Source organism: Nelumbo nucifera, chromosome 7 (genome assembly GCF_055504915.1).
Source record: "Nelumbo nucifera cultivar China Antique chromosome 7, China Antique-T2T, whole genome shotgun sequence".
Taxonomy (NCBI): domain Eukaryota; kingdom Viridiplantae; phylum Streptophyta; class Magnoliopsida; order Proteales; family Nelumbonaceae; genus Nelumbo; species Nelumbo nucifera.
Genome location: NC_142655.1, coordinates 1,823,921 through 1,846,646, shown reverse-complemented (window position 1 = coordinate 1,846,646; position 22,726 = coordinate 1,823,921). Strand labels below are relative to the sequence as shown.

General features: G+C 37.9%; 1 protein-coding gene across 2 annotated transcripts in view; it reads left to right on the top strand.

Moving 5' to 3' along the window:
- Positions 1 to 22,726, top strand: part of LOC104597638 (RIBOSOMAL RNA PROCESSING 5) — a 72,713-nt gene that overhangs the window by 36,145 nt on the left and 13,842 nt on the right. Inside the window, exons 15-28 of one of the 2 annotated variants that reach the window (XM_010259299.3) lie at positions 2,827 to 2,958; positions 11,897 to 12,042; positions 12,131 to 12,196; positions 12,907 to 13,013; positions 13,172 to 13,252; positions 13,365 to 13,439; positions 13,529 to 13,630; positions 13,992 to 14,160; positions 14,238 to 14,386; positions 15,202 to 15,285; positions 15,404 to 15,504; positions 19,731 to 19,884; positions 19,980 to 20,054; positions 20,184 to 20,334. In XM_010259299.3, the coding sequence (XP_010257601.1) occupies positions 2,827 to 2,958; positions 11,897 to 12,042; positions 12,131 to 12,196; positions 12,907 to 13,013; positions 13,172 to 13,252; positions 13,365 to 13,439; positions 13,529 to 13,630; positions 13,992 to 14,160; positions 14,238 to 14,386; positions 15,202 to 15,285; positions 15,404 to 15,504; positions 19,731 to 19,884; positions 19,980 to 20,054; positions 20,184 to 20,334 (1,592 nt within the window). The remainder of the gene's footprint in view (positions 1 to 2,826; positions 2,959 to 11,896; positions 12,043 to 12,130; positions 12,197 to 12,906; positions 13,014 to 13,171; positions 13,253 to 13,364; positions 13,440 to 13,528; positions 13,631 to 13,991; positions 14,161 to 14,237; positions 14,387 to 15,201; positions 15,286 to 15,403; positions 15,505 to 19,730; positions 19,885 to 19,979; positions 20,055 to 20,183; positions 20,335 to 22,726) is intronic. The other variant, XM_019197812.2, reaches the window with a different exon arrangement.

Here is a 22,726-nt window from a genome sequence, read left to right as displayed (position 1 = left end):
TGACTGAGAACAGTCATGGGGCGGAAGAAAATGAGTGGAGAAAGGGAGGAGTATAGGGGCAGAGCCCCTGTTTTTTCGAAAAAAAAGCACTCTAGAGAGGAGAGGAGGAGAACTTACCTCTTGAAGCTGAAATCGTGCGATGGAGTTGGGTTGGAGCTTGAAGGCTTCGGTTCTCCTCCCTCTCTAATCGAACAAAAACCCTCAAGACAAAAGAAAACTTGTTTGAAAGAATAAAGTTTATTGTCTTAATAATAAAATGATAGCATGTAACCAGTTCTATTATGAAAGAATAAAACTGCCAATAAAAATATCAAAACAATAAATTAAAAAAAAGTTTATTAGATGTATAAGGCGCCTGCCTAAGTCTCTGGGCGGGTGCCTAGTATACAAAACCAATGGCGTTTGGGCAAGGTGACCATGGAAAACCGCTTAGTCGCTTGGGCGCGTAGGCGTCGCCTTGACAACTATGCATGTCATCTTCCTCAATTTTCATGTACTCTAAACTTATGATTGTCATTTATTCTAAGCACAAGTGACAAGGAAATAATAAGTTCTCCCTTTACTGGCTTAAATATAAGTTGCAGTTCTCAAATGTTAATTTTGGGCTGCGAGAGTGATTTTTTGTCAGCTTAGATAGCATGAATATTCTGTAATATTCTTTTTTCTGGTCTGGGGTTTGGCCATGATAAAGTGTCTTTTAGGTCCTTATTAATTTTTTTTGAGCAGCAAAGAAATGTTTTCATTAAATTAAAATTCTGAATTCTGATTTAGTACATGCATTCCATCATGGAGATAATCAAAATGCATCAGGTTACAAAACTGCCCAGAAGAGACTGGGTCTCTCAGCTCTCGGTTTGGCTAGAATATCTGTCAACTCATTTGCTTCCCTCTTTACCCTAGCAAAACTTGAAGTGAACCTCTTTTCAAGTAGGTCAATTTCTCTGAAATACATCTGAATTTCCAAAGTGCCAAATTGATTTGCTTTGCCCAAGAAATAATCAAGAGACAATTTTTTACCTCACAACCTAGTATTTCAGCCAATTTCTGAATGTCAATCTCTTCCAGGTTAATTCCCACCACACAACTCTTTCCACAATTGGTTTTTAGCTTTGAGATGCATTGGAAACTATCAACTAGAGACTTCAAATTCCTCAAACTGGAATCACCACAATCTTCACAATAGATGATAATGTCCTCAACAAATTACAGGTGGGTCACTACAACCTCAGATCTACCAATCCTCCAGCCTGTGACCAGGCTTTCTTGGTTAGGCCTAATGATTTGTCTACTGAACCCCATAGCCACTAATGAAGGGGGGAGAGGATCTCCTTGTCTTAACCTCTTTCAGCCAGAAAGAAATCCTTAGCCACTCCATTTATTAATATTGCGAAATGTGCTGAGCTAACACAACCTTTGATCCATTTTGTCCATCTTAATCCAAGTCCAATATTGTGTAGGAGACACAACAGGAAAGACCAGTCCACTATATCCTTATTAATGCCTGTTTTAAGTCTCTTGTGCTAGATTTTAGTTTAAGGATGAAAGTATTTAGGCAGTAGAGCAGTAATATCTTTCCGTTCAGTCAGGGCAGTTGATCTCATATTATTTATTTTCATATATTTTCACATAGCTTCATAATTTTAGATGAATGGATGTTCATTTTGGTTATTGCTGTTGCAAGCGTACAATTGTGTTTTGCAATTTTCTAGTAGTGTTTATTGACTCTTAAGTGTGGTGCCTAGAGCCTTGGGATAATCCTATGTTTATTCTTTATTGTATCTAATTCAGAAATGTTTGCAAGTTATCTGTTTATTGCTTGCTATTTGCTCCTATTGGTAATAAAATTAGATTTGCATACTTCAGGCTGGAAAATCACTACAAACATTTATTCCTTATTCCTTGGAGTCTTGTATTTTGATATCAAATTTCCATATAGTGACCTTTAGTGTTCATTGCATCACCTAATTTTCATAATACACTGCCCTAGAAAGCCTTCTATTGGGGAAAAGCTTCCTATAACTAGTTCACAATATTTTTACCTAACTTGGTTAGTTCACCTTATTTTCTTGGTTCTTCCAATATATTCTCTCTCCCTCTACAGTTTTGATATTAGCAGTATTTTTTGATAAGCTTAGCATTATTATTTTTAGTATTCTAATATTTATAGATTCTATTCAAGCTAGTTGAAAATCCATCTTTAAAACCACCTTATGTTTGTTCTATTAATTTCTTACCTTTTGCTACACTACAGTACCTATTTGATAAAATTTCCCAGACGTCCTGCATCAGGATCTTGTTTTGAGTGGTGCTCCCTTGAATCTTAGAACCAGATCCACGATCAGTCAATAATTCATTGATTTAAGACAATATATATTCTCATAGTTTCTAATAGTTTTAAAGAATGCTAAGTTGTTGATTAACCTACTTTTTCATCTGTGGAGCGACCAAACCTCTAATACAAACAGCCATCATTGTCCTAGTACTGCTATTTTTTTTAATGAGTAATACTCCTAGTACATCTGTTACATTGATTAAACTTTTGTTTTTGCTGTCTGTCCAATCATCTGACAAGATGGAAACCGTCAACTTTCTACAAGTTGAGGCCTGATGGATTTATTTGTATTCTTGAAAGAAGTGATGTTTTTATCTTCTTTTCATATGGTATCTGGATTTCAAACATGGAACTATAGTGTGAAGTACATTTGTATTTCTTGGATTCATGATAATTATAATTTTTGTTTGATTCTCTTGTCTTGTCCTACTCCTTTTAACCCTTTCTAATTCAATTAATGGTCAATTGATTGATCAATTTCCTTTGCTAACCAGGTCTGAACTTGGATTAGAGTTGGGTTGTGAAGCGGCTGCGATATATCATGTTGGACAAGTTGTGAAATGTAGGGTCATAAGTGCTATTCCTGCTTCACGAAGAATCAACCTTAGTTTCATATTATCTCCAAGGTTTGCTTTCTTTAATATCCTTAACAAGGTTGTTGTGTGGGTGCATCATGTATGATTTTGTGTGCTGTTTTTGCATTTACTTGGGGTTGCCATCTGTATAAGCACCTATTCTCTATCCTGACATGCACAGGCAGTTTAAATTTGTTAGTAATATGCAGGAAACACTGGTTTGGAATGTAGACTTTTTTCTGGCTCAAGCAATATACTTTTATCCATGATTTCTGCATTTTTTAGAAATTCCAGTTTCAAGCTTTAGTTATACCTATATATAGATTTCTTGTGTTTTTAACCCATGGTAATAGAGATTGTGCGGTCTGTTAGCTTTGTGAGTGATATTTTTGTTGATGATATGAATGAATCCAGTACTTTCATCTTTCTCTAAAGACAAAACTTATCATTGTATGTGTTCAAGGATCTGATCACCCAAAAGAAACAGAGCAATTAGTGGCAGAATATGCAGAAGCTACTCTGCCAATCCAAGCTCTGAAAATTAAGTGCCTATATTTTGGATGCTGTGATGATAGTGTCTGAGTGTGTTGATGCAAGATTAGGGAGCAGTAGAGATGGTCTCATTTGCAAGATTAACATTGAGATTTGATCATGAGTGGGGATTCTTGGAGGGAGTCCTGGAAAGAATGGGTTTTGGGAAAAGATGGAGGAGTTGGGTGTTTGCATGTGTTTCTACAGTCTCCTTCTCAGTGCTGGTTTATGGTGTTTTGACAGAGTTCTTTCAGGCATTGAGGGCCTTAAGTTAAGGTGATCCCCTCTCTCCACTACTCTTTTTGCTTGTTGTAGATGTTCTAAGTAGGTTTGCAAATAAGGGAGCAGATATGGGTTTGATGGGAGGCTTTAAAGTTGGCACTGACAGGGAAGGAATCAAGGAATCTCCCTCAGTCACCTCCAATTTGCAAGTGACATTCTAATTTTTTTGGAATCGGTTGATCAGGTATTGAGATTGAGGGCCATACTCAAATGTTTCAAAGTGTTGGCTGGTTTGAAAATCAACCTAAATAAAAGTGTGATTATTGGAGTAGGAAATGTATCCCAATTACTATTGGAGGAGTGTGCAGCATCCTTGAGTTGTCTTGTTGGTGAGTTTCCTCTGACATATTTGAGGCTTCTGATAGGTGCAAAACTTCAGCATCATCATTGATAAAAAAAGCTTCAGCATCATTTATGTGGCAGCCGATTCTTGGAAAGGCAAACATCCTTCTCTTGGGGACAAAATCACATTAACAAAAAAGTGTCTTGTCTAATTATTTAGTTTATTACCTATCCATGCTGAATGTTCCATCATCCATTGCAATCTCAGTTGAGAAGATGCAAGCAGATTTTCCATGGTGTGTGTAAAGGTTTTCAAATGGGATTGAGTATGTTGGGATAAAAAAGATGGTGGTTTGGGGATGAGAGTGAAAATTGTTCTACAAGGCACCAGTGATTTAAAAGGCGTGCCTAGGCGCACAAGCGAGGCGCATTTCATTCTCTCATCCTAATAAAATGTCTTCTTAAAAAGCAATTGAAACTATAAGATCATTATTTTTTTATGTGAAAACTAAGAAATGAAGTCCTAATGTGGACTTGTTTGGGCTTGCCTTGAGGGGCGTGGCATAAAGGTGGCTTGTAGAATCAGGAATGTAATATGTTTTACATTACATTAGCTATGTAAAGTACTGCAATTGAGTGAAAAAAGAGATTAGAGGTTCCTTCGGAGACTGTCCAAGGTTTGTTTTCCCCATCTTTTTTCAGTTGGCCTAAGAAGCGAGGGAAGACTATGTGGAGGTGTATTAGGGCAGCGGTTTACTGGTCTTTGTGGGAAGAAAGAAACTCATGCATATTTTCTGACAAGGAAAAAACTTTGGAAGATTTGTTAGATCGAATCCTTATAAGAGCGGTCCACTGGCTAAAATCTTTGGAGTTGTTTTTAGATTGTCCTATGGATGACTTGCTAAGAAACTGGAAAGAGATTGCTTTCACTGCAAGATGCAAGAGGACTCTTTGTCCGTTCTGGTCCCCTCCCCCCTCGGGCTTTTTAAAGCTGAATTTTGATGGCAACAGTGTAAGGAATCCAGGGCCCTCTGGGATTGGAGGAGTCTTCAGGAATGAGGAAGGGATTGTTACTGCTTTATTCTCTGGCCCTATTGGAGAAGGTGACTCTCTTAGGGCTGAGATCCTTGCAGCGCTTGAAGGAATTCGAAGAGCAAAAGATCTAAATATTAGCCGTTTGATTCTGGAAGGTGACTCGAAGGTGGTGGTTAATTGGTTGAAGACAGAGGACAGTGGTTTGTGGAACTTTAGCAATGAGAAAAAACAGTTCTTATGGCTGGGTAGGGACATAGAGATTTAGTACAACTGGGTGAAGAGGAGAGCCAACTCATTTGCGGATGGGTTGACCAAGCAAGGAGTGAATAGGGAGGCTGTTTTCTGGGCTAGTTTTTAATTTTCTTTGCTTTCCTTGAGTTTTCTGATTTTTGGGGAGCTAAGTTATTTTATCTCCCTTTGTATTCCTTTCCCTCTATTCTCTTAATTTAATGAAATTGATGTTATTGATAAAAAAAAAAGAGATTAGAGGTTTTACATGCTTGAAAATGTTTTACATGTTTGATTTTATTTTTAAATTCTCATTTGAATATGCTTTACATCTTATGTTTATGTATTTTAATTTTAGATAATAGGTTTTTTAAAACATTATTTTAAAATTTAACTTTATATTTTTTAGTAATATCATGTTTAATATTTGTTTTTTATTTTTTTGGCATTTTTTTGCATTTCTTTTGTATTTATTTCGCCTTGCTTCAAAAAGGTGCCCACCTCACCTTGTGCCTCGGGCACAAATTGACCCCTGTGCCTTTTTTGCGCCTTGTGCTTTTAAAACACTGCAACGCACTATAGGGAAAGTGGTTGTGGAGGTATGGGGTGGAAAGGAATGCTTTATGGAGAAAGGTGGTATGATGTGGACAGAAAATACCCCCAGTCCCAAACTGTCAACAAAGCTACCCAAAAACAACAATTTGGGATCCTACTAAAAACAAAAAACATGCAAAACGGAATACATTCACATTTTTTTTTCTTATTTCTTTTGCCTCATCATGGTAGCTTGCAAGTATATGGTGGGATTTAAGGAGGTGAAAACTTCATATGGGGTGTGCGTGTGGAAAGGAATAATGAGCTTCCACTCAGCCTTTTTAGACTATGTTTCCTTCAAAGTTGGGTATGATACAACCATTAAGTTTTGGGAGAATGATTGGGTAGGCATTGGTAGACTATGTGAGTTGTTCCCAAGGTTATACTTAAGCAGGAAAAGTATCTATCATAAAGAATTTTGAAATTAACCAAGAAGGGTGGTGTGGTTCCTGAAGTTCAGAAGGCCTCCCATTGATTGGGAAGTGGAGGAATGTATTTGTTATCAAAGTTGTAGTCGGTGGAGATGCAAGTAGAAATAAAAGAGGCAAGGTGGTGGAAGGAAAGTAGGAGTGGTGTCTTCTCTATAAACTCATTTTATAGAGCTTTGGCAAGAAATTAAGTGGAGAGGTTGGAAATGAAAGGAGTGTGGGGGATCCCATTCCAGTTAGAGTGGAGGCTTTTGTGTGGCTTCTAGCTCTGGATAGTATATTGACTCAAGACTACATCAAAAGCAAAGGAATTCAGATGGTAGGGAGGTGCTACTTATGTTATGTGACTGAAGGGGATGTGACACATTTGTGTTTGGTTCTTCCTATTTGAAAATATTTTTTAAGTCTTTTCTATATGGACCTTTGAAGCCAAGATGTTTGAGAATAATTTTTTAGTTGGGCTACCTTGGAGCTGTATTCCTTGTGCTCTTTGCTGGGAGATTTGGAAGGAGTGAAATAGAAAGATTTTTGATGAACACCCAAATTGGAAGGATTGAAGAAAGAAAACAGGAAATCCTGGGTAGAATAGTGGATTTGGATGGGGTGGAAGTTGAGAGAAGTTTGAATTCGGAAGATAGGAAAGAGAGATGGGGATTGAAAAAGGATCTGGAAGACATTCTAAGAAAAGAGGAGGTTTCTTGGAGACAAAAATCTAGATGTCAATTTCTAAAGGAAGGGAATGGTACTACCAGTTTTTTCCATATGTTGGTAAATGGGAGGAGGAAAAACTCATTGCTGAAATTGGAATGGAATGGGCAAGTATTGACAAGAGATGATGAGGACATGGCTAATGCCTTTGTGAACCATTTCTAAACACTCTATGAGGGTCCAAGGAGTTCAAGAGATGGTTTAGAGGGACTGGAATGGAAGGATGGAAATAGAGAGCTATTGGAGTCCTTGAAAAAGAAATTTGGGATTCAAGAAGTGAAAAATGCAGTTTTCTCAATGGAGAGATCTAAAGCCCCGAGACCTGATGGTTTTATGCTGGCATTCTATCAAGATTGTTGGGAGATAATTGGGGATGACCCGATGGAGGTTTTTGATGAATTCTATGAGAGGGGCAAATTTAACTTAGGTGTAAATGCAACTTTCATTGCATTGATACCGAAGAAAGTGGATGCAATCCAGCCGAAGGACTTCAGACCCATAAGTCTAATAGGAAGCATGTACAAATTCATTTCCAAGGTTTTGGCACTAAGAATAAAAATTGTACTTCCCTCAATGATTTCTCCAAATCAAGGGGCTTTTGTTTTTGGGAGACAAATAATGGATCAAATTCTCATTTCCAATGAATGCGTAGAGTTTAGAAAAAGGAAGAAGCAAAAAGGACTGGTTTGTAAGTTGGATTTAGAAAAGGCTTATGACATGGTGGATTGTGAGTTTTTGATGGACATTCTTAACTGTAGGGGATTCAAAGCAAGATGGTGTAGATGGGTGAAGGGTTGCATTTCTTCATGTCATTTCTCAATTTTCGTAAATGGAGTAGCAAGAGATTTTTTCCTGCCAAAAGGGGCCTTAGACTAGGAGATCCTCTATCCCTCTTCCTATTTACTCTAGTAGTCGATGTGTTGAGTGAATTGATCACAAGGGCAGATGCAAACAATATGATTAGAGGCTGGAGAGTTGGAAGGGAGGAAGTGGTGGTTACACATCTACAGTTTGCAGATGATATTATTTTGTTTTGTGAAGGAAGAATATAAGAACTTATGAACCTAAAAAGAATAGTACCAGTGATTTAAAAGGCGCGCCTGAGGCGCTCAGACGAGGTGCATTTTAGGGTAGGCGCACGCTTGGTGCACCTTGGGGCCTTGCGTCTTTTGAAAATTTGCCGCTTTTTCGCTTTTTTTGAGTCTGGCTGCTGGGCCAGGGGCTTTGCCCTCGGACCCCCGTGCCATGCCCCTCGAGGGCAGCCCAAACAAGTCCATGTTAGGGTCTTAAGATGAATGAATGGACAACATTACCAAATAGGGGGTTCTTGCTGCCTCGAGGGGCGTGGTACAAAGGTGGCTCGTTGAGTTAGGAATGTAATATATCACATTAGCTACTTGCCTCGAGGGGGTTCTTGCATTTTTTTTTAAATTGTTCGCCTTGCCTCAAAAAGGCTCGCGCCTCGCCTTGCGCCTTGTGCCTCAGGCGGAAAATGGCCTTGCGCCTTTTTTGCACCTTGTGCTTTTAAAACATTGGATAGTACATAATTTTGAGAGGATCTCCAACCTTAAAATTAATTGGGGCAAGAGTTGCGTGGCTAGAGTAAATTTGAGGAGTGAAGAGGTGAATCTGCTAGCTGGACTATTGGGGTGTGAAGTGGGGGATTGGCCATTACAATACTTGGGAGTACTTTTTGGGGGAAATCCAAATACGAATAGCTTTTAGTATCCAATGGTTGAGAGGTTTACAAAAAGACTTGCGAATTGGAAGCGAAACTACATTTCCTTGGGAGGTAGGATAACCCTAATAAAGTCAACATTGGTTAAGTTACCCTTGTATTGCCTATCTACCTTTAGGTTACCGGTGAAAGCGACAAACCAGCTAGAGAAGATTATGAGGAACTTCCTTTGGGAACCAGGAGACACCAAAAAAGACCATTTAGTGAAGTGGGAGGTGGTTTCTAGAAGTAGGGATGAAGGTGATCAAGGAATAGGAAATATAAGAGTAAGAAACACAACTTTATTGGGAAAATGGCTATGGAGATTGCCGTTGGAACAGGATAAGCTTTAGTATAGGGTGATTGTTAGCATTCATGTGTTGGCAGACAATGGTTGGGATGCATGAGTCGATCCTAGGGCTTCTTGATTCTCTCCTTGGAAATCTATTCATGGTATATTGCCTTCCTTGTGTTAAATTTGATGCTTGTGTTGGAAACAAAGTGTTGTTTCGGGAAGATGTTTGGGTCGATCCTAGGGCTTCTTTATTGATAATTCTTGGGACTTGGCTCTGAGGAGAGGTCTAAGGGAGTTGGAAATGATAACTGTGGATGAATTAGTTAACCTTTTAGGGTCAACCTATTTGGATTATAGTTGTCAAGGCATCGCCTAGGCGACAAAGCGCCCTTTAAGGCTCGCCTCGCCTAATCGCCAAGCAATTTTGTACTATGTTTTGTAAAATCCTTTTTTATTCTTTATTTTTTAACATTATAAATATAAAATAGGGACTATTAAACTAAAATATTCATTTTTTGTGTTTATATACTAATTTCTTTTTATTATTTTCTTATTTGTTAGGATTTAATCAATACAAACATTGCTAAATGCTGTATTGAACCCTCAAAGACTTTAAAACCTGAACCCTCAATGACTCTAATCAACACATTGCAAACTTCTACTACTACTACTACTACTACTATGTTGCAAAGAAAAAGGCCAATTTGTGCCTGCTACCTCATGTTCTCTACTATGACGGGGTAAGCCTTTTTGACCCAAGCTTTTTTAGGCAACCGAAGAGGTGTGGAAGAATAATGTGGAGGGCGGAGGGCCACAAGAGCAACTATCCTATGGTCAGTCTGGGAAGAAAGAAACAGTAGGAGGAATTTAAATTCAATGGTTGAAAACTTGGATTTATTTAAAGACTTGTCAGCTGAAGACATTTACAAGAATTGGAGAGTGGTGGCAACTACAACCTCCATAAAACCTATTGTGCAGGAGTTATGGTCCCGACCAACACAACAAAGAATGAAATTGAACTTCGATGAGAGCTTTAGATGTAACCCGGGCCCTTCAGGTATAGGGGGAGTATCCAGAGATGAAAATGGCAGAATTGTGGCTATGTTTTCAGGGCCAATAGGAATGGGGGGCTCATTGAGAGCAGAGGTGCTGGCCGTGCTTCAAGGTGTAAGATATGCTGAACAATTGGGGTTACACCAAGTTGAGATGGAGGGAGACTCTAAACTGTTAATTGATTGGTTGCAATTAGGTAGGTTGGGAGCTTGGATTTATAGACAACCCATAAGGGAAATCCTCAATATAACAAGGGAGATTGGTTCTTGCTTCAAATGGACAAGAAGATCAGCAAATGGCTTAGCTGATACGTTGGCTAAACAAGGGACTTGAGGGAGGGTATGTTTTGGTCATTTTTGTAATAAAAGATTACTGGGGACTCAATACCAGTTAAGGGGTTGAGCTTGAAGGGGTCTCAAAGGAATCTCTAGGTAATGTTTGGTCATTATTAGAATTAGATTCCTGATCTCCATATATAAATGATTTTACTGAGCAACAGTACTACCTTTTATTAGGTGGTCTTTGGGATGCAAAACCTTGTTTGATACTTCCATTGTCATTTGATGATAATGACAATGATCATTTCATCATCATATTCCATTAAACCAAAGTGGAATTAGCCATGCGAATCTTGTTTATCCATCTGCTATATTAAGGGGTTATGTTATTTTAATGTAGAAGATAAGAGGAATGTTACCTATAGAATTAGAGCTAGGTTAATTCGGTGGATGAAGTGGCGATCTACCTTATGACTGCTGCATAGTTGTTCCTCATCATTAAAGTTGAAGTTTTAGAGGGTAGCTTAAGTAGCTGAATATTGGGCATTCCAAACTATTGAAGTGTTTAGTATGGTTTAATATGTTCAGATCAATGTTTTAAAACGCGGGAGGCGTTCCACTACCTAGAGGTGTGAGGCGTAGTTCAGAACATAAGAGGTGTAAGCCTCTCGAACGCAAGGAGGCTTATGCCTCCTTAAGAGGAGGGGGGATGAATCGGAAGAAGAGGAAGAAAAATCCCATTTTTCTTTATTTTTAATAAAAATCTTTTATATTAAGAAAAATGAAGATGCATAGCACTAGTTGAAAGGGGGGTCTTGTTGACCCGGAGGCATATGTCTCAGAGGTGTCAAGGGGTCTGGGGGCTTAGCCCCCAGGGTCTTGGCTTGGGGCTAAGACCCCGGACCCCTTTCTTTTTTCCTTTTTTCTTTTTTCTTTCTTTTTTCTTTTTTTTTTCTGCCTTTTTAGTTGAGGTGTGCATGAGGTGTACACCTCTAGCACATCTCATGAAAAAAATGTATGAGGCCTATGCCACTTGCACCTGAGGCATACGCCTCAGAGGTGTCAGTGCCTCTGGCATACATCTCACTGTTTCAGGGCGTTTTGGGGGTGCCTTGCCTGGAGGTGCACCTCCAGGTGTATGCGTCCCACGCCTTTTAAAACATTGGTTCAGATGGATAGGTGGTAAAGCCAACGCGGATGCTATTCAGAATAACTGGTTTACTGGGAAACAGCCCATGCAACTTATGCATGAAAGAAAGAACAGATTTACTGGTATCAGACATGGGTAGAAAATGTCATTGCAAACAAGCTCAAAGAAAAAAATCAGATTATATATGGAGTTTTGGGTTTACTTGCTTGAACCTTTTAGTAGGTTTGAAATCAAATGCATATCTTAATGTTTATTTTATTACCAAGGTGGGGGAGGGGTTCTTTTTTTGAAAACTGTTTTTTGTGAATGATGACTACCTGGCTATTTATATTCATATTAGATGTCTTATAACAAGTATAATTTGTCCTTCTCTCCCTCCCTCTTCTTACTTTTCCCACTCAACTGCAGGCCTTCTATGGGTGACTCAGTGGAGTTGGGTAGCTTGGTTTCTGGTGTTGTGGAGAGGTTGACTCCTACCGCAGTTATTGTGCATGTAAGTGGAAAAGGTTACCTGAAGGGAACTGTACTCACTGAACATTTGGCAGATCATCAAGGTATGTTTTATTTTCCTTTTTATGAAAGATGGATCTTTCTTGTGATTTGGCTTGGCTTTTCTATACTAGAAATTGGGATACAATGCAGGGCAAGCTACTTTAATGAAGTCAATTCTCAAGCCTGGCTACGAATTTGATGAATTGTTGGTTCTAGGTATAGTAAGATTCCTGTTTTGTTAACATGGTCAAGACTTATTGCTTTTGTACTTATTTTATTTATTTTACTAATCTTGTTAAGTCACTAATGTCTGCTGATCACATATTTTTGGATGCTCATCAGATTCTATTATGGATTCCTATGGGTTTATCATTCCTCTAGGTTCATTTTTTTTGACATTATTTTGTCATCCGTAATGATAGATCCAATCCCATATTGAGTCTGTGAAAAGAGTCGGTGTGATTGGAATTTGAAGGTTAAAGAATGTTTTAATCATTATGACTGTAGGAACTTACTCTTGTTACTCGTTCACTCACTCACTCACTCGCTCACTCTCTCTCTCCACCTTCCTTTTTACTACCAAATGGTCTAGCCCTCTACATTTCATCCTTCATTTTTAATTCTCCATCTCTATTTCTTTCTAAATCTTCAATTACCAGATTCCACTGCATAGAAATTAGTTTTGCCATTAATTATACTTCTAAGATATCTTGCACAAATTACCAGATTCCACCGCATAGAAATTACCAAATCTTCATTTTTTTTTCTTTTGTAAAATTTTTTATATCATCCATAAAAATGGTTATCTAGTAACAGTAGGCAATGTATTGGGAGATCTCACATGGTTGAGTAGAAATATTGCTAACTATGGTGCTAACTAATAGTGATGCTTATTAATTTTAACATTGTTCTTGCATTGTTTGCAGATATTGATGGTAGCAATCTGGTATTATCAGCAAAATATTCTCTTATAAACTCTGCTAAGCAGCTCCCAGTGGATCTCATGCAGGTTCATCCTCATTTAATAGTCCATGTAAGAGCATTTTATTACCACTTCTACATCAATATCCCAAACATTTCTTGTCATGAGTTATGTTTTCGTTTCATAGGTATAATCTGCCTTTGTTGGTTATTATTTTTCTTTAATTATACTTCACCATATGTAAAAGCATATATGGATTTATGTACCAGGGTTATATCTGTAATATAATTGAAGCTGGTTGCTTTGTTCGCTTTCTTGGGCGCCTCACTGGTTTCTGTCCTAAAAATAAAGTATGCCTCTAACATCCAATATTTCCGAAATTGGTATCTCTTGTGTTTTGTTTGAATAAGTTACTGCTTTTTTGTTGACAAATAAATTAAATGAATTTGTTTTGATTTGAAGGCAACTGATGATGGAAGAGCTAACCTTTTCGAAACCTTTTATGTTGGGCAATCTGTTCGCAGTAATATACTCAATGTCAGTGCACAAGCTAGGATGGACATTTCTTTAGATGTTTTGGAGCATTAGCTACTTAGTTTTCATTTCTTGTTTATTATTATTTCCAGGTTGACATTGAATTAGGCAGAATTACACTGTCACTGAAGCAGTCATCTTGCTTTTCAATGGATGCATCGTTTATGCAAGAATATTTTACTCTTGAAGAGAAGGTATGCAAAACATGCTTATGGCAGTTCTTTTTCTTCCCCCTACCCATTTTATAATTCTTATATTGACTTAATGTTGTTTGTTTTCCTAACCTCTAGCTTGCATAATTTGTTTTTCTTTGTTCTCCTGTTAGAAAAGCAGTTCTATTTCAGTTCATTTCTTTTTGATTCTCCTGATTGTTTGTTCTTCTCTTGGACATTTTCTCAGCTACTCTTTTCTGCTTACTAAAATATTATCGTTTTTGCTCATTTCTGATTTGCCTTACAAGTACTTAGGATTTGTGTTTGCTTTCTTATGGAGTTATGCTTCTTTGGTGTTATGTGTTATGCTTCTTTCTTATGTGTTATGCTTCTTTGGTTGCAGATTGCCAAGCTACAAATGCCAGAATCAGAAAATTTTGATTCCAATTGGGTGAAAAGTTTCAATACCGGGACTATTGTGGAAGGAGAGATTCATGAAACAAAAGAATTTGGTGTTGTTCTTAGTTTTAAGGAGCATACTGATGTTTTTGGTTTCATTGCACATTATCAATGTAAGTCGTTTTCATGGAGTTTGATCACTTGGGTTATCAATTATAAGTCTTGAAAGAGTATTGTGCCATCTTTGCAGTATGTGGGACAAATCTGGAAATAGGCTCTACTGTTCGAGCTGTGGTCCTCGACATTTCTGTGGCTGAACACCTGGTTGACTTATCACTTAAGCCAGAATTTATTTGTGGGATTGAAGAAGAAGGCTCTAAGAGCAGGACCTCTAAGAAGGTTATCTTAACTCATTTGTTGGAAAAATGATATCACTTTTCTATTCCGACTTAAGCAAGGACGAATACCCAGAGAAGGGAAACGGGAGGGGAATAGTAGAACAGAGAACACTGCTCACCTCCAAAGTGAATCTTTATTTTTCTTAGACTTCATTCTTGTTATATATAATAACTGTGGGTGTATCATGGTTGAGTAAAAACCAAATTCATCCCTGCCTGACTCAAATCATCTTGAGTCCTAGGTTTGGTTTGGCATGAGCCAGAAGAACACTAGCCCAATCTGTGATTATTCTCTGCATGGTTGGAGGTCTTAGTTAGCCCTTCTCAACCTGAGCTTTATGGTACTTTGTTTCAGTAGTTACAATGTCAAATTGCCTTTACATGTTTTTGCCTTTCTTAAGACATAGTAGAACCTGCCTGTCCAAGAAAGGGAAAGTCTTGTGGGAAGTAATTCTGTAGGTATAATATTAAGAGGCTCATGGGGCAGAATCTACTCATGGGCTGCAGTTCACAGACAGCTAAAAACCTTTCGATTCTTTTTTTTTTTTTTTTAAATTTTAGGAATCTTTTTGTATCTTGATCTGCAGTGTAATTAGCTTCTCAGTGTTTTCCCTTGTACAAATTCTTTTTGAACAGTGTATTGTATTTTTTTGATCTGTTTCTTTTAATACATTACTTTTTTTTCTCAGAAAAGAAACCTAAGCTCACTCAAACCAAATTGTGCATGGGTTGACGTATTAGAATTGTGGTCTTAAACAGGGTTAGTTTGTATGAACTTATGTTATCTTTCCTCTTTTCTGATTTGTTCTTGTCCAGAAGCGCAAAAGAGTTGCATCTGCTGACCTGGAGGTCCATCAGACTGTGAATGCAAATATAGAGATTGTTAAAGAGAATTATTTGGCAAGTATTTGACCATTTTCACTGCAAATTGTAATTTTCCTTTCATCTATTGTTTCTAGAGGTAAAGCAGTGTAGCCATTCAGCAATCTTACTTTTAAGTGCAATTGTATTCATGCAGGTCCTCTCAATCCCGGAGTATAGTTATGCTATTGGCTATGCATCAACTATTGATTATAATACACAAAAGCTTCCCCAGAGAAGCTTCGTGAATGGACAAAGGTCTGGAAATTTCTTGTTTAATAAATTTACCATCCATTCTGGGTTTCCTTGTATCCTCATAAGGCAACTTATGAAGGATACATATCAGATTCTTTCATATGTTTATTTTCTTATGATACTATGACTGCAATCTATTGCCTCAATGCCTTGGAGTATGTCAGTGGTGCTTCTTTTTGGAGCCTGGGCTTTTTTGGGTTTGCTATATCGTGATAAATTGGTAGGGGCCATTAGTGGTTTAGTGGTAAAATCTTAGGATGGTAAGTGTGAGAATGTGGGTTCAAGTCTGAGAGCGACTACTTTGTGCAAAAAATGCCAAACGTTGGGACCATATCCAGTCTATCCATCCCAAGAAGATAAAAATTTGGTGGAACCTACATTGTGCAAAGGCTTTTTTATCTAATAAGAAATTGCTATGGGAGGTATTAGAGGGACTTTATCTTAACTATTTTGTTGCCATCTCATTATTTATTAAATCAGTGATGGTTTCTCAGTGGGCTATTATATTGGAGGTGGAAGTGTGGCAATGGCTTGAGAATGGTTTTGGTGCATGCCTTAAAACTGGTTGTGGTGTTGAACCATTTTGTAGGATGTTTTGGTTCAACCTGGTTTGACTTTAGTCTGTTTTGGTCTAGTTGTTGACATCATCACCATGTGTTTATGTATGCTTTTATCACACTGTATTATGTCCATAATTTCTCTTCCTATAAACCTTTTACTCTATACTTTTAGTCTCCTTTTCCCTCACATTTCTGCATCTATCAAACCCACCATGGTCAGTTAAGCTAGTTGTATACCTTTATGTCAAATTGTAATCTTTTCAACTATAAGGATCCTGCCCATAGACCATCAATTCTCAATCACCACCATGTTAAATGGAAGAAATCTGTATGGACTCTAATGCCGACTCAATGGGGCCTTGTCCCAATTATGTGGGGCCTGCCATATGAATCCCGTTCCACCTTTCTTATGATTAGTATGCACCCTATTACATGTGTCTGTTTTATATTTGGAGATGTTAATGAAATAATGGATCATGTGGGGTCCAGCTATTATGAGGGATGCTACATGAATCCTTTTCCACCATTCTGTTCTTTTCAGATTTTTTATATGCTCTATTGTACGAGTATTTGTAGAAAAATATTGTTGAAGAAATAAGGGGTCATGTGAAATAGGGCTGCAAACAATATCTGTTTGTTTGAATTTTGAGTTTGAATTTTGATCTGATTAAGTTGATCTGTTTATAATAGTTCGGTGAAATACGGATCCACCCCAATCTGATCTGATAAGATTCATCTGATATTGTCATGTTTGCTTATGAAATGTATACGTTTTAGTGAAGTTAGTTTGAATATTCTATATTTACTAAAGTTATAGATTTCAAGTTTCTATTACTCTATTTGAATGTTGAAGGGGACTCAAAACTGGTTGTTGTTGGTTGCAAAGGGAGTTTAGTGGTCTTTGGAAGTTTGCTAATGAGAAAAGGGAGTTTGAATGGGTAACTCGGGGAATAGAGATTCAGCTTCAATGGGTGAAGAGAACTGCTAACTCCTTTGCAGAAGCTCTGGCTAAACAAGGGATGGAACGTGAACAATGGCTTTGGGCTGTGTTGTAATTGTTTTTCTGTTTTTCGGGAGGTTTAAGAGATTTTATCTCTCCCCATTGCTTCACTTGTATTCTCTATTTTGTCTATCTAGTAAAAAGTTTCTGTTAATGATAAAAAAATAGAGTTCAAGTCTTGTACAAATTTTGTTTATTTGATTTTGTTCATGATTTACAATTTCAAAGTCATTTCTAATTCATTTTATTAATGCATTATCTTTTGAAATTCCTCTTTCCTTTTTTCTTAAATTCTTGTAGACTAATCCTGACTTTTTGATACCAGCAGAAACCCCCTTTCAGAATGTTTTGTATATTCAAAACCTTCTGTCAAGTCACTTTTAGTGATCATTTCAGAAGTGATCCATGTGGGCCATTATTTTTTTCATGACAAAAGTAACTATTACTTACCTATAAACCCTTTTAACTGGTTTTCAAAAGATAAAAATGCTCCTGAATTGTGTGGTTGGTGTCACTCAAAACATCAGTGTTTCCCCTGAATACACGTTGACCTCATGGGATGCAAGTACAAGGGATTGGTTATATAACCTAAACCAAGGATCAAAATATCAATATGATATGCCTATATTGTATCTTATGTGTATCAGTGACCATGATGACACATGCATAGACCGATACTCACAGGGTTTTGAAGTTTAAAAGTTTGGGATGGTAGGTTACATCTCTCTAATGCCTGATTAAATCATACAAATGAAAAAAGGTAGAGTATTGTTTGTATCGATACACAAGTACCCACTTGTTGTTATTGGGCATATCAATATTTTGTTTCTTGACCCAAACTCTTTCAGTTTTGCATATGGTGATTGAATTTCAAAGGTAGCTGATATAGGTCTTGCTTATGCATTTTATTTTATTTTTACTTTTTAGTGTAGACAGAAGGGAAGGCATTACACAAGTCCATAGTCAATGCAGTATGAGAAAATTTCAGATGAAATGTGCTAATTTGATTTGAATTACCCTTATTTCTCATCTAATAAGCTGATTGAACATCCAATTTTTTTTTTTTTGGAGAATTTTCCACATATCATGATCTGAAAGATTGCTATCTAGGGAATATTGCTTAAGATATCACGTCAATATCCATTCCATTATTTGGTCCAATTGTCTAAATGATCATGCCCATTAGATAAGCGGGGTTGATGGCTAATTATGTCTAATCAAGGGACCATTAATTCTTGTCTGAATGTTTGACTATTACCTTCTTCCCTTATTAGACGTAATTAGACACCAGCTGCACTCATTTAACAGTAATGATTGTAGTGTTCTTGCTGATTAGACAAAAAAGATTGTAATGTTCTCTGCGTCATCCACATTATTTAGAAACTCCATCTGTCCCAAATCAATCTCCGGCATATCATGAAACAAGCCTTGTGGTGTTATCAAAACCACCGAAGTTGTCTTCCTAGGCATCTTTCCAGTGGTCTTCTGCCACCAATTTGTAGTCTCATCCATGAATATCACCATAGTCCTCTCTGAGAGTTTCTCTTGAACCTGAGTCCATGGGGAAGGGAAAGGTTGCTGTTGATTATTTAGAGATTGTCCTGAAACATCTATGGTTGCTTTCATTTATTTATCATGTGTTTGGTTTGGTAGGCTCTCACTAAAACCTTCTAATTCAAGATGAGATTTGGGTTTGCCATTCTCATACAACATATGTTTTGGGTTGAGCAAATACACCCATTTTTGGTGTCTTGGTCTAAAGGTAGAGATGCCGAGGACCCTCATGGTAGTCTTTCAAAAACCATTCTTCTAATGACAAATGTTTGATTGGGTGGGGGGTTTTGGAGGTATTGAAAAGTAATGGTAATTTTAATAAAATTTAAGAAAAGTGAAAGGATAATTTCAGGTAACAACCTTATCTTTTTTTTTTTGTTTCATTTGTTCTCGATATCATCATCATTATATAAGCCTTGTGCCAACTATATGGGTTCTGCTATATGAATCATATTTTGCGATTCCATTTTGTTCAGTGCCTTGTATTAAAACTGTATTGGATCCACAATTATATGGTATCATCATCGTCATCATCATCTTCTTGTTACTTCCTCCTAGGTCCTTTTTAGTATTACCCTAGCTCTTCTAGCCCCTTCAACTTGTAACTGTTCACTTTGTCATTTGTTCTTGTTGTACTTTATTCAAATCCAATTTGAGTTTTGATCTGAATCTGTACATGATTTGATTTGAATATGAATGTTAACAGATCAAATTTGAATCTCGGTATGTTGGATTTGAATACAATGCATTTGCTGCCCTAGTTAAATGTATTTATTTGGGTGATAATGGCATATGAGTCAAACTCTGTGGGGTAATAACCATGTCTAATGGCTCCTAACACTTCATTTGTTTTGATGTTGTGGATCCAATACAATTTTAATGTACTATCTTACCTTTTCTTAAAAAAAGTATATTGAGAATACTATCTTTGACTAACTAGTTTCCATGTTCCTGAATCTATAACTGAAATGTCTAAGTGGTGCATGGATTGTGTATGAGCTTAACATTTTCATTTATTTGTAAAAGTTTATGTGTGCATAACTGCATATGTATGGTACTGTGGTATTCTATTCCTTGCATTTTTTCCCCAAACCAATGATTGTTATTTTCTGCAGTGTTGTTGCAACTGTTGCGGCTCTTGCGAGCCCCTTGACATCTGGAAGACTGCTTCTACTTCTCAAGTCTCTAAGTGAAGCTTCAGAGACCTCTAGTTCAAAAAGAGCCAAAAAGAAATCTAGCTATAAAGTGGGATCTCTTGTTGAGGCTGAGGTAGATATCTTTTCTTTGCATCAGTCTTGGAAAGTTAAAAAACATTATATTGGACCTGAATAACTGTTTACACTTGTGTTCCATGATCTCTCCAGATTACTGACATAAAACCTCTTGAACTGCGGTTGAAATTTGGCATTGGTTTTCGTGGGAGGGTGCATATAACTGAGGTGAATATTTTTGTGGGTTGTTTGTTTCACCATAATCTCTAAATACTGCATGTGCTTTTTTTGTTGAGTTTCTTTTATTGTTCTCTTTAATTGTTTATTATTTACATGTTTTAGCTTCTTATGTTGCAGGTAAATGATCACCATTTTGTTGAGGATCCCTTCAGTAAATTTAAAGTTGGGCAACAGCTGACAGCAAGGATTGTTGCAAAATTTAATCAATCAGAAAAGAACAGAAAAGCTTGCCAGTGGGAACTCTCTCTCCGCCCTACATTACTTTCAGGTCAGAAATAATACTTATGTTTTGAGATTCTACTTTTCTGATATTTCTTTGTTCATTGACAGGCCGATAAACTCTGTTGTATGTTCTATACGTATATTTTACCAAGGGATTCTAATATTCACAATATCATGAGCTCCATTAGAAATTTGTTATGCTTTCATTAGATTTTGGACAGTATGTTTGAGTGTAAATGACACCCTAGTGAACAAATGACATAAATCAAGAATACGTTCTAAACTTAAGATATTGACATAATGTTAAATAAGTCCATGGAGGCTACAACTATTTAATAAAAGAATGATATCGAACATTTAGTTTACAATACTTGTTTTGCAAACAGATTTTGATCTTTCTCCAGCAACCAGACCAGGTTTAGTCAATATAAGCCCCATTGAGGTCTTACTTATATGCTGAACCTGTCAAAGGCGATAGAGACAGAAGGTGAAGAAAGAAGCTTTGTTCGTGCAAACAGGTGGAGAGAGAAGATCAGAATACAGGCAAAGACATTCGTGCTGGAGGAAACTCTAACCAGAAGAGAAGTTGTGTTGAAGCTTATTGAGCTCTCTAAAGGCAACAATCCTGTTGCGGGGCAAAGTTATCTTGTGGTTCAAAGGTTTTTTGGAGGGAGCTATCACTCACAGAGGAGGGTGAGTTGTCGAGTCTCTTACAAAGAAGGTGATACCACTTACTGGGTGGAAGTATTAGAAAACAAAAATGGAGCCTATGTATCACTGGCTGAATTCTTCAGCTATGGGAAGAAAAGGCTGGTTTGCATCCCGGAAGGCAAGCTACGTAGGGTATGGAAACTAGTGACAGAAGCTCTACAACATCTTTTAGTTTTAACAGAGGACCCGATCAAAATGAATGCTAGTTTAGGGGGAAGAGAGTAAGTCTTAGGGAAGCATTCAGAAGAGAAGTCATAAGAGGAACAAGTCTCAGGCTCCAAGACAGGGGCACAAGCTACTGGTAATGACCTTAAAGAGTCGTTTTGGCTCTTATCTGCAGAACCTAAGGTGTCCCTTGAAGGTGTTAAAGGTGATTGGGAATAGAGGTATGTAATCACAGTAAACAAAAAGATACCAAACTGGAATAAAATTTTGGAGGACGTTTCTGTGATGCTAAATTTATCGGTACCAGCTATGTTGGATATGAAGTAAGGTTATGGAGACCTTAATAGTTGATACTAGTGAGGGTGTAGCCGTGATAAATCGGTGGTGCCCCCTTGTAACAAGTGTTCTCTTCGCAGCGCCAACCACCGTGCCTTCAGCCGCCACTCCAGCGTCCAAGTGCGTGTCATGGGTGGGCTATGCTTGTACTTTTGTATGGGGGATTGCCAATGGCATTATTGTAATACTGTAGTATGCTTTTTCACCTTTTTGATGTTTCTTATTGTCACTCCCCCAAAAGCTTAACGTACTCTTTGAGGGGAGGTAGGTAGTCGAGTGAGCTCATAAGCGTGTAAAGGTTAAGCACGAGATCCCCTCGACACTGTATTGTGTGCTTGTGCTTTCCGCTGATTAATGCAATACAAGTAGCCTTTTGCTAATTTGTGTGCCTTCTTGTTGCCTTTGTGTGTGTGTTTGCTTTGTTTCGTAGGCTTACTCGCCCATTTCGAGTGCCGCACGGGGCCCCAACGATTACCCCCGTGACACCCTGTCAAATGAGTTGGTGTTTTCTGATGGAGCCCTTGCTATTAAACAGTGTGGCTTGCCGTTCCATCTCTGGACGGAAACTACCTTTCAAAGGGTTGTAGCGATGATGGGAGGCTTATTAGAGACTTCCAAGTTCCAACCCTAAAGATTTGTCGGCAGCGGAAATTCGAGTAATTGGAGTACGACGGGAAGCGGTCCAAGGGTGATGCATCTACTCTCAGAGGGGTGTTGGTACAAGGTTTGGGTTGTTTTGGGAGACGAAGCAGTGCTCTGGGAAGGAAGAAGCAAGGAGGAAGACAAAGCTGGCGTGGAAGGGCGGGTGACGTGTGGTGTTAAAAAGATTTTTGTTAGGTGCCAGCTGGAGAAATCTGTCCAAAACCGGAAGACTTTTAAGATTTCAAAAAAGGAAACCCAACCCTTCCTCAAAGGGAAAGGCAGTCAGTAGGTTTCCTTCTCTCAGCCGCAGGGGATTAACTCTGCTTTAGATCCAACGGCTAGGAAGTTTTCGTATTCAGAGGCTCTATTAAAGAAAGGTGCCGTGTCTTGTAAGAGAACTGGATAGGCGGCTTGTTTAAATCCTTTGATGGTTGAAAGAAGGGAAAATAAGTGGGTTAGGTTGACCCGACCAGGTATTTCAAGAGGTCTGGACCCAAATTCTTTTAGTAAGGCACGTGACTCTTTTAAGTAGTCACTTTTGGGTTGTTAGGTGATGACAAGAAGGGTGTATCATTGTCCCCCTC